Source organism: Rhopalosiphum padi, chromosome 2 (genome assembly GCF_020882245.1).
Source record: "Rhopalosiphum padi isolate XX-2018 chromosome 2, ASM2088224v1, whole genome shotgun sequence".
Classification (NCBI taxonomy): Eukaryota; Metazoa; Arthropoda; class Insecta; order Hemiptera; family Aphididae; genus Rhopalosiphum; species Rhopalosiphum padi.
The window spans coordinates 16750844-16763325 of record NC_083598.1 but is presented as its reverse complement, the minus strand read 5'-3'; the positions used below and the strand labels follow the sequence as shown (position 1 = coordinate 16763325).

Here is a 12482-nt window from a genome sequence, read left to right as displayed (position 1 = left end):
ATGTATATTACTAAACATTGTATATTTTTCGACTCGCATAATAAATAATTAATAAATGCATTCGTATTAATTCATTTAATTATTAATACAAATAAAAATATATTATTTACTTATTCACTATAGGTAGTCTAAATATTTGCTTATTTTGAGCGAAAACTATGTATTTATATTTTATTATATACAGATATATAAGTAAATAATATGTTAGGCAAAAAATAAATAAATAAATAATATATATATCAATAAATTTATTTATAATTTAGGTGAAGTAATAAACATCGCTGCATTGGAGCGTTTGTTCGTAACCTATATTTCCTAACTACTTTGGTGTTTCGAGTGTTTCGACTTATCATTAATTTGAACGTGGAGTGATGGTGCTATTATACCAAACTACTCGAACTTGCTCGTGATTTTCGCATTATTTTGCAGAGTTTTCGTACGATATAATATATAAATTATTAATTTTACATGAATTAATCGTCAAAGTTATTGTCGTAGACTCGTAGGTGCACAGTGTCAACTTAACTAAATATAGCGTATTGTGTTGTTGTTACGCTCTCGTTATAATTTATCGTTTTTCTATCCGTATACTAGAATACTTATGTTGAGTCCCTCGGGGTATCACGTCTCTGCAATATATAGCACTGAAAGTGTAATAAAATATTAAACCATTATGCCACGGGCTATTAAGTTATTCCAGGGTAACTTTGTGGACGGTAAAACAAATTAAAAACTGTGAATGTTCAGAGATCTGATAGATACGCGCGTAAACGCATAATTGTTTCGATTTGAATAGGGCCCGCCGGTGTGTAATGTGTAGGAACTATATTATACTTGTGATGAAAATAATAATCATTTTTACACGATATTAATAGGCAAAAGTTTTATTTGAATAATCACGTACAGCGAACATGGTCAAAACACTCAAAACATAACACGAATCTAATTCATATTCGATTTTGATGGATTCAATTATTATAAGCATAAGTGTTAAAGAATAGAATATTATTATGATTTTTTATACTTTTACAGAATATTATTAATAATACTAAACGTACACATATACCTAGGTATTTGATGGATTCGTAATATGGTTACTTTTGTTCGCAAGTTTCTTTCATTTCAACATCCATAGCTTCACTCTTTGTCGTCGAAACAGATAAATCCGAATACGAATGAATTTTTCTAAACGTCTAAAAACCAAATATACACGATTGGTAAGCAATAATTAATATGTGCGATATTGTATGCATTTTTATTACATGATTATTTTATAAAAATATTCTATAATTTAAACGTTTATAAGACGCCGTGGTAAATAATTTTCTTTCGATTTAGTGGTGGAGAGGTATAATAGGACACTATATGTAAGAATTGTTTGTCTACTACATGCAGGACATATATTTGAATGTATTCACTTTTGAGTTTAAAGCGGTGTAATGTTTTTAGTGAACCATTATTATGTGACAGGCTATACATATACAAATAGCGTACGAGACGGGACTTAAACAGAGTTAATTTGTATACCAATTTATCGGTTTACAGTAAACTAAGTATATTATGTTATATCGTTTTTGACTGATACCTGTGATTTTTTCATACTCTCCACGGCTCCGTAAGTGGGGTTGTCGAATGAAGTCTTACGTTGCAATCGAACATCTTCGTCGATTAGTTCTACTGCATCGTTGGTATCGTTTTTGAATTTTACAAACACAGCACCAGTACTAGACCTGGAACCCGACAATAGCGATTTCCTGTCCAAGAAAAGACAATTGTTTGCCATTAAATTTTACATTGTATTGTATATTATTATCATATATAATCTACAGGGTGATTATTTTATTGTAAATTTGTAAATCATCGAAAATACAATTTTATTTTTTATTTTAAGAACAAATACTAGTAATTATATAGACAAATGTAAAACAGTATATGTTCTTAAAAAGTAATAACCAAAATACTTATCATATTTCATAAAATATTTCTTGGATCACGATGGAAATTCTTCTATAAATATATATGCTATACATACACGTATGTACACTTTATAAACCATTAAGCTGGCCGGCGTTTCTCGACCTTTGTAATTTATATTTTATGACCCAATATTTACCCGATTTTTATAGCGACTCTGTGGCACCAAATCGTTACAAAGCGAGCGGGCAGTATGAGTATGACACAATTCAGTACGCGCACCCACTCGCGACCCACGCACAACATTCATCATTCCTTGTCTTATCCAATAGCACATTTCACCGAAACAGCATCATTTCAGATGTATTTTACAGAAAGACAAAATTATAACAAATTTTAAAATCAATTTAATTAATGTACTGCAGCCATTTATTAGCTATTATATACTGTCTACCTATACTGCAGATAAAAAATATAATTCTTTAAATAGTCACCAAAGTATTACGAACAAACGATTTTCTAAATCATCAATCTCTAGTATATTGTATATCAATGAATTATGAAATATGTTATACGCTATTGAACCAAAATGTCCCTTCACAATGCCCGTTTACTTTTTTTCGATATCGATATTTTTAAGGAGTTAAATATAGGCAATTTGTTAAGCATATGCCATATACTGTACATATGCGCATACAGTCACACACTGACACACTAGTAGTAAACAAATGATGATTATTGTGTGTTGTTGCATGTACTGTATTATTATAATGTAAAATAGATATGGATGCCGATTATCCAATTATAACTAACTGTTATGGTCATCCAATATTCGTTGAGAAAAAACATGTACTTATATTTTTTTACGTCATAGTCATACGCTCATACAGCAAAGCTATACATTTGTTATAAAGTTTACCAAGATCAATTATCTTATGTAAATGATTTCTTATTAATTCTAATAATCAACAATAATCACTGTTTATATTAATTCTTAAAATCGTGTACTTTAAATCAAATGAAGAGGAAGATATGAGTTACAATTTAAATAATGTAGATAAATATGTTTTTATATTTACATCATTTATCAGTATGATGGATAAATTATATTTATGTTTTAGTGAAAAGGCAGTCAAATATACCCTTATTAATTAGATAGTGTTCTAAACAATCTAAACACTCTCTAATACACGAAAATACATAATAATATATATAATATACACATTGTATACATAATATATATTCGTATCCGGTAATCACACCATAAAGTCACCGATAAACCTGAATATATTTAATTTTTTTTTAATGCCATGATATGGATAGAATTATGGTATTTGAAACTGAAAATTAAATTTAGTTAATACAATATAATAAACACGTTAGCGATTACACAAAAGTTTCACAAAGTTTGAAAGACGCCGACGATGAGCTCGTGAAGTTTTTTAATAGGACACGCATGGTACTTATTTGTGTTATTCAGACAAACCACATAGCCGTTTATGGTTTTTCATTAGTTTGACCATTAAAAATCATTATTATTAAAACATATAATATATAATTGTGTTTTACCAGTCTCTGTTGTAGTAAAACATAATTGCCAACATGCAGGAAAAGATGACGATGCACGTAGCTAGGGCTATTTGACCGTATGTCATCCCGTCAGCGTCATACGACAGCCCCGAGTTGAACATTTTCACATCCGTCACGCCCCGATCTATAAAAAAATAAATATGCCATCATCAGTGAGTAAACACAATACACATCACTAAAAAATTAGCTCGATCTTGGATTGTGGTTTTTTTTTAATCTATCGTTAGCAAAATAACACACTTTCATTGTTATATTAACTGTATGTCTGTATAGTAGATATATTTTATCTATTAATGATATATACTTACTTAAAGTAATAACTATTTCGAAATATTTTGGTCATGTATAAAATAGGAGGTGGTGTTAAATGCCATTTATAAAATATATGATATTCAAATTGCAAAAAGTTCATTGTACAAGCTGTCAAAGATCCCATAAGAGTGGGAAAGTACATTAGTAGTAAATATAATATAATATTATATTAAAAATTACAAAATAAAAAATGTTTTTTATGGTGTAATATACTTTTTATTTAAGAGATGGTGGTATTTTAATAACCGTTAAGTTTTAATGTCATAGGAATTTTTGAACACCAGCGTCTCTGTTATCGACGTTATATTGTATAGATATATATTATATATGCAAATTATGTATATAGTTTTTCACCACTTTTGTTTGGTATTTAAAGGGTTCATTAATTATACTATTTAGTTTGATATATGTTATGTTTCTATTTGAATTTCTTTTAACTTTTCTATGAACATGAAAATATTTGGATGAGTTGTATAAAAGCTAGAATTAAAATGAGATTAATGAGAATGAAAAGACTTGCGTGCATTAGTGGTTAAAGTTGGTTCTATTAATGCTTGAGCCCATAATTCAGGTGGCTACTGAGCTTCAAGTTGTCGGGCACAATTTGCATTATTTAATATGGATAAAATTTCGGGCGTAGTTTACAAAGAAAAAAGGTCATCTGGGCGCAGTTATTATCAACGTTAATGTGTTATCGTATTTTTGATTTTCAATAACTCAAGTTAAAAGTATTTAGCCCTCCCCCCATTCATAAAAAAATCCCGGCTACGCCTCTGTTCTCGTATACATAATAAGTCCAGCTACATTAACTTCAAAAGTAACATAACTATATAATTGAATACCCTGCAGATAGTTAATAATTTGATCAAATTTTTAGAAAACGAATTACATTTAATAATATCAAGTTTATCCAAATCAAAAGAATACTATTCAATATCATATTATAATAATATAAAAATTAGAAAAAAAGTAATTGACGTGGATTATAAACACAGTAGCACATAACTCTGCTGTATGTTGTTACATTTACATATTATATTATTTGAATAAGTATATAAATTATGTCTGATAATTGAAAAGTTTTGAAAATTTGACTATGTTTAATCAAATAATTACACTATAGAATCTATAGTATAGATTCTCGTACCCGAATCATGATTTATTAAAATTGTGATGTTAACGTTTATAAGTAAAGTATATCTGTATATATGAATATATGATAGTATAATATTATTAATTATTATAAGTAATAACTTACAAGAAGTTAGCAATGAGTGTATGGTGTTAGCTATTTCATTTATTTCGTCCACATATTTTGTACTACTCGCCAATACGACTTGGATTTTTCCGTTCAACAGTTTACTCATGTAGTAAGACAGTTGATATTCTTCAAACGTTGAGTTTAATTTTGCTATGTCTTTTTTAAGTTCTTCGTTGAATTGTTCACCCATAAAATTATTCGGGTTATAATTAATTAAAAAATAAGCTCCTGGAATCAAATCAAACAATAATAATGGACAGTTTTTTTCCAATAATGCTGATTACTAGTTAACTATACTCTCTACTGTTATATATAATAGGTATAAGATGATAAATTAGATGATTTAAAGATAAACACTATTTTCTCAAAAAGTACTAAAATTTTTAAAAATATTTATATAATCTTATATAATTACTCGTATAATCGTATGTATAAAATTTGAATTTCGAACGAGTACCTACCTAGTTAATTAATTATAACTGTTTAAGTATTTAAACTGTTTAAAGTTAAGATTATGTAAAAAAATTTTTCATACACGTTAATTCGTGTATATGTAATGTATGTACATATAATGTATATGTATGTATTACGGTTAAATACAATTCACAACTCAAATCGAATAAATTAATATATCATTAAACCAAGCACAGTAATATTATTGTGTATAGAAAATCTTACCACAAGTCCAACAACAATGGCCGATTGGTTTTACTGGACTTATGCAGCCCAATTTACTGCCACAGCGTTTTGAAGCCACTTTGCATACTTGGTCGAAAAGTTGTTGAGTACCGCATTCACATCCCGTATTGTCTTCGCAGAGCGTCGACGTCAATGTAATGGACACATCGTTGTCGGCGGAAGAACTCTTCAGCTCTTGGTCGCCGACGTCCGACAAAAGAAATTCGTTCAATTCATTTTGACCGAATGTCTATAATATATTAATCATCATTGATTAATGTACAACAGCAAATGTACCTCCATGTCTACGGATTCATGATATCGCAGTTAAAACTTACGGTTTAAAATTATTTTAAAACAAACACAGAATGCGTTATTAGTTATTACTATTATAGTATTATGTACTTCTGCAATAGTGCAATACATAGTATGTCATATTTATTATTAGAGCGCATGCCCGAGTTTTACGTGAATAAATAACATCATTATTACTTACTGCTCTCAGTGAGCATGTATTATATATTATATACATATATTATAGTTTATTACAGGTACCACGAAAAAGATACGATATTCATTTTATTATAATATATTTTCCCAAGGCTCAAGGACCCGGGTTGCAATAACGTCATAGCCACTGCGTGCTTGCGGTGAAACGTACTATATTATAATTATAATTAGATCGTTATTTATAAATCGTTAACCTAACTATATGATCTGCAGAAAATAATATCCATTTAGAGGTATAATTTTTGCTCCCATAACAATCACCATAAATAACTAGTTATATGACAATATACAAAAGTATCCGCTGTTAAAACCTTTTAAATATTTTATGTAAGTCTAACTTAGTTTTAATAAAATCTGAATACTGCATTATTAGGCACGTCTAAACTATTGTTAAATATTATGTCATACTTTGTATTTTTGTATAAGCGCGAATATAATTTCCATAGAGAATTACGCTTAATCTTAGAGTATAAAATATTATTAATATTATTATTATTATTATTCGTGTAGATTATTGTGTGATAATAAATTTAAATACAACGAAAAATCATCGCTTTCAATGATCGATTTTTATCAGTGAAACATGACTAAGACCATACGTTTATATAAATATTTCTATTTTCCACAGAGGAATTTTAAATTCTTTACAAGAATTCTCATGGTTAAATTTATTTATTGATTCACAATAAATCAAATTAATTGACACTAAGTTTTATTCAAAAATATAGTGGTGCAAAAATAATATGAGTTATTATCAATTCACACGGAGACTATACAAGGATTACAGCTATTGTGCTATTTATTTTTGAATTTAAATCACTATGAGATATAAAGAAAACCATGTATGGAAGATTGGAAAATAATTTTTAAAATTTCGTTTTTAGACCATTTTACCAATTATGTTAATCCTATAATGGTGACACCCCGTATATTCATCTAATCGTTATCATAATTAAATAATATGTTGCAATGTCATACGAATAACGATGTGTAGCACAGAATAATACAGCTAATTGCAGTCAACTCGAACTTACTTGATTCCCAAACTTCATTGATCCAATGGTGATCGGAACGTCGGGCACGACGACCGAAAACGAATGGCCAGGGTTGAACACGACGGTGTCGTGAACGCACGGTATCCGTTCCACGTGGGGCGTTGCTATGTTAATATTTTCATTCGACCAGTTGTCCGGATCCACCCATTCCATCGGGGCGTTTCGTTTGAACATCACAGCTGAAAAGATGTAATGAGAATGAAGTGACCAGTTATAAGTACTGTACTTACATAAAATTGGATAAATGTATTTAATGTTGACCAAGGAGGGAGATGAAAAATAGTTTTGCTACTTCTCCTCCATGCAATTTTATGCATGGAGATGTCATTACAATAAAAAATACACATTTTAATTGTTTAATAATAATATTAAAATTTAAAATATATATAATAATATTTATGTAATGCATATTTTATTTATAATTAATTATATTAATATACACAACAACTAAACTAAATAATTCGAGTATTAATAAGTACAATTAATATAAAATATCGGACAAAAGCAAACATTTGTTGTAAATCGGGGCATAAACGAGAAACGATGAGACGTATATAATATCTTAGATTTCATGTTTTTATTATTATTATAAACTTTGAAGAAGAAATCAATATGTTATGTCAACATTTTTGTTACTCAAAACTTCTAGCATATATAAAAAAAATGAATTTTGCATAATATTTATGACTTGAGGTTTTGAGCATATTGTATATTATTATATTTATTGATGCATATTTTTTTTTAATATTCTGGCAATATATTTTTTGTAATACAATAATAAAAACAAAGCATATTTTTTAATATAGCACACTAGCATGGTTTCGTGGAATAATATGTACACACTGTTACACTACACAGGGGTTTCAGTATTATTTATTTTCGTTTTATTTCTATGAAAATTATTAAAATTATAATAAAATAAATAAAAAAAATAATGTTCATGATAAAATATAATAAAATAAAATAATTTTTTGTTTTTAAATTAAATTGTCAAGTAATATTTATTATACATGGATATTAATATTATTTTATTTTAGTTTATCTTTATTAGGATATTTACAATTTCATCATCCAAAACTAATATTCAATATATTTTTTTAACGAATATAGTTAGTCTCGCCACAAGAGGACTTCTGGATTATACATATACATTTGTATGGTTATTTTTCTTTAGCTCAGAGCATTTTTGTCGTCTGTTAATTGTCATAAAATATTTATTTTAATAATAATAAATGATAAACGAGTTATACGACAATTAATTAGATAAAATGGCATGCATAAATAATCACTAAGTATAAACTATATTTATGAATGTTGGTTTTAAAATGTTTACGATTAAAATAAATTATTGTATAATGTAAGATATAGTATAATTCAAACTTAATAGGTATAACTAGTATAAGTCATTTTCTACCAATTACATTATATAGCGCGATTTACCAAGTATGCTCACTTCCTTTTAATATTTAATAATATATTTATTATAATTCTGATTTTTAAATTTTTTTAATACCTACATCGAAAGCTGAAAAGCCATATTTTATAGTAGTTAGTTTTTTTCCACCTAAAAATGATCTGTGCCAATTTAGTCTTCTTTTTTTAAATTAAAAACCAGTCTTATACTGTAAATTGTTAAGCAGATGATTGTTTTGAAAATATTGATGTGTTTAAATCTAAATTCGGACCAATTATCTAAATGTTTGAAAATATGTTTCTTATAAATATACCTGTTTAGAAATTGGAAAAATCAGAGTTTAAATAAATTCATTATTACAAAAAAAAGGGGGATGAGCATGCATGGTTATAGTATATCAGAACAATTAATATATATATATATTTGTTTTTATTAAAGTATTGATAAAAAAAATCACAAAATAAATATTTAAAAATACTTATTACTGTAAATAATTGTAATTGATTTTTTTAGTATAAAAAATTTTTAATACCTAATAGTTTTAAGTAAGTATTATAAATAGTAGTCATATAATATAATGTATGTTTGTAACTTGTAAGGGACTGCATTTAATTTGTTATAACCGATATTTAATTATAACCAATAATATACCTGTCAAATTGAATTTCAAAACAATAAATTAAATACTTATCATAATATTATGTGAAGGCAATAACTATAGGTTATTCAAAAGTTCAAACTAAGTTTAAAATTTAAAAAAATTAACTTAAATAGGTAGTCAATTAATTTATTAATTAACTTAACAACTTAACTAATTAAAGTGTCCACTGTAATAACTTTAATTTTTTCTGTTAATCTTGTCGATAAACTATCTGCTTGATTATCGATAACTATGTTACAACCGTAGTTAAAACAAATGTATTATTATTGTTATTATTATTTTTAATCACGCTTTAATTAATGATTTTAAAATGCATAATCGTTTATCAACTAATACAGCCAGTGTCTTGTGTGTAATAAAAAGGGATTAATAGAATACATATTTAACTAAATATTTAGTTAGTGATTATTAAAAAAAAATTTAAATCACTATACGGATGTGATATAGGGGGTATTTACAAAAACTAACTTCTCTTAAACTGGATTAAGTTCATATTCGTCTCCATATAAATACTTAAATCATTTAGAGTTAAACAATAGAGTAAGTATACATTATATATTGTTTGTTAGTTATTAATTTATAACTTGACTTCCTTGTTGTTGACTTAGACTAAAAGTACAATCTGCGGAAGCCAAAACACCACGCAGTAGTGGTGATGCAGGAAATAAATTAAAACGAAAACGTTGATAATAATAAATTTACCGATTTATCATTTTGTATAGTTATTTGGTTCTTGGGTGGCGACTTTTCCGCCGCAACATATAAATGCAATTTGTGTACATGCCACACGGGTTGCGCGAAATGAAAGGTCTGGCACTGCTGTGCACAATAATAATCATATTAATGTATATTATTACTCACTCTGTCCCGTGCAACCACCCATCTCTTGGGACGACGCGGAGATGGCCACGCGGGCGTTGGGTTCCAAGATCAGCTGACCATTGACGGGAAACACGATCTCGCACACGTCGACGCCGGCGGCCGGCACCACCACCGGGACCAAGGTGTCCTCCTGGAACACAGCCACGTCCACGGACGACGGGACGTGTCCCGCGTCCCAGTTGCGCGGCGCCTCGAAGTCCACATCGGGCGTCCACCGCTTGGCCACGCCACCATGCACGGCACCGCCTGCAAACGATTTTTGTGGGGAAATTATTTGAACAAAGCAAATATTATCAAATGTTAATCCGTTACGGTCGGAACGTCAAAAAACGGTTTTCGCATATAACATGTCATTGTGCTTGGCAGCTGGTTATACGCAATAACTCGATGGAGATTTAGTCCAAAAGTATCCAAAAGCGTTGTGACGGTTTCATTTAAACGTATATTGTTATAGTGTTACACCTAACATATTTATTGATAGATTTAAGATTTTTTGTTTGCGAATATTTTATCGATTTATAACTCTAGAGTCCAATTATTATTATAAACAACAATTACATGATATTTCGTGGATCGCGAACTAGACGACATGACAATAATATTGATATAATATGAAAACCGATTTCCGTTTTATGGACCACTTATGCACCTGAAAATGACAGGAGAGCTGCTACCACGACGATCGCTGTCGACGGCATCTTTTTGTAGGTTACGATCGCAACGACAGCAACAGAATTAGGGGCTGTATAGTAGCAACAGTGACTGCAATATGTATCACTACCTCGTCGACATATCAATTTATTAAAATATTATATACTCTATCGTTGTTTTATTTTTTTTGGCGCGGGCGCGGCACGAATGTTACTGAATCGGACTTGGCCTGCTCGAACGATCTACGAACACTGAACGGCCTATCGTAGATCATTATTATTTTTTAGCGCGGTCGGTTGTGGGTGTCAATCGCGCTCGCAGCAGTACAAAACGCGATAACTCGCGATGCATTTACACATCGATATCACACATAGAGCTCGAACCACTGTTGCCGTATACAGAGTGGTTAACCAATCACCCTCATTTTATTTTTTGACAATGCATTCATTTAAAATTTGACTATTATAATTTTTAGATCGTATTTCCTAACAATTAGATTTCGTTTGATCCATTTAATGAGTTCAAATTACTACTATTTTTTTTTCAAATGAGAACTTCTCTTTTTACATTAAATTTTTAACAGGATAATTAATTTGAAAATGTTTACGTGTCTAAATAGACATTCAAACAAATAGTTTTTAAATGATTACACTTAATGTATTAAGAATAATATCTTGTGTTAATGATTTTACAAGAAATATAAAAAGTATGTAAGATTTAACCCTTGAACTTAATGTATTCGGGTAATTTTTATAAATTATTATATAATGCTTATTAGTAACTACTATAATTTCCAAATTATCAGTCTCCCCCTCCCCCCAAATAACACATTCTAAACTTATATATTATCATAACCAAATATTATCTCTAAAACCTACAATAAAATACCTAATATATTTGATAAAATGGTCTTCGATTATGTTTAAAAATTCCAATAATCAAAATTTGAATATACACATCATTAAAATAAAATGTCTTTCAAATTCCAATCATAAAAAGGAGTGAACAAGCTTGGAAACTTATCCTGTATATATTATGATAATAGATTATATTCCCAGCAGCGGTCGATGGGATGATGACAAATGGGAATAGTAGTAGTAAAATTATGATTAACGTTTAACACATGGCTAAACGCAGTGTATTATATAAACAATAAAAACTAATATATAAGAACTATAGAGAATAACATGATATGAAAATATAACATCAATACCACATAACAGTATGATCTGATGACATTTTTCTCCCGCATATTTCTATCTAGCGGCATGCTCAGGAGTTTTCAACAGCTGTGGTTGTTTTTTCACTAGTAAACACACATATTTAAAGCGAATTGTGGATATAGAACTAAAGACGCAAATAGCAGGTCTTTAGGAGTTAAATTTCTAGTATAGTTTATAACTAAAAATATCATATTTCGTGTTTAAAACCATATAATATGTAGATGGGTACATTTTATATCTTAGTCTTACTGCTGTATAAGTATTAATAAGCATTAAGATACATTTTGCAGCAGCGACAGACTTGTTCATAGTCTAGACGCCAACCATATCC

At 28.9% G+C, this 12482-nt stretch overlaps 1 protein-coding gene across 2 annotated transcripts; it reads right to left on the bottom strand.

Moving 5' to 3' along the window:
* Positions 1–230: 230 nt before the first annotated feature.
* On the bottom strand, positions 231–11222 carry LOC132922435 (protein amnionless). 2 transcript variants are annotated; one of them, XM_060985950.1, is made up of 9 exons: positions 10927–11222; positions 10257–10523; positions 7300–7499; positions 5756–6005; positions 5075–5305; positions 3484–3628; positions 1586–1754; positions 1067–1193; positions 231–644 (listed from the first exon to the last, which is right to left on the bottom strand). In XM_060985950.1, exons 1-8 carry the CDS (start codon positions 10973–10975, stop codon positions 1095–1097), a joined length of 1410 nt encoding a protein of 469 aa, XP_060841933.1. In that variant the 5' UTR covers positions 10976–11222; the 3' UTR covers positions 231–644; positions 1067–1094. The 2 variants fall into 2 exon arrangements, with proteins under 2 accessions (XP_060841933.1, XP_060841932.1); XM_060985949.1 differs by lacking the exon at positions 231–644 and having other exon boundaries at positions 869–1193.
* Between the last annotated feature and the right edge of the window lie 1260 nt (positions 11223–12482).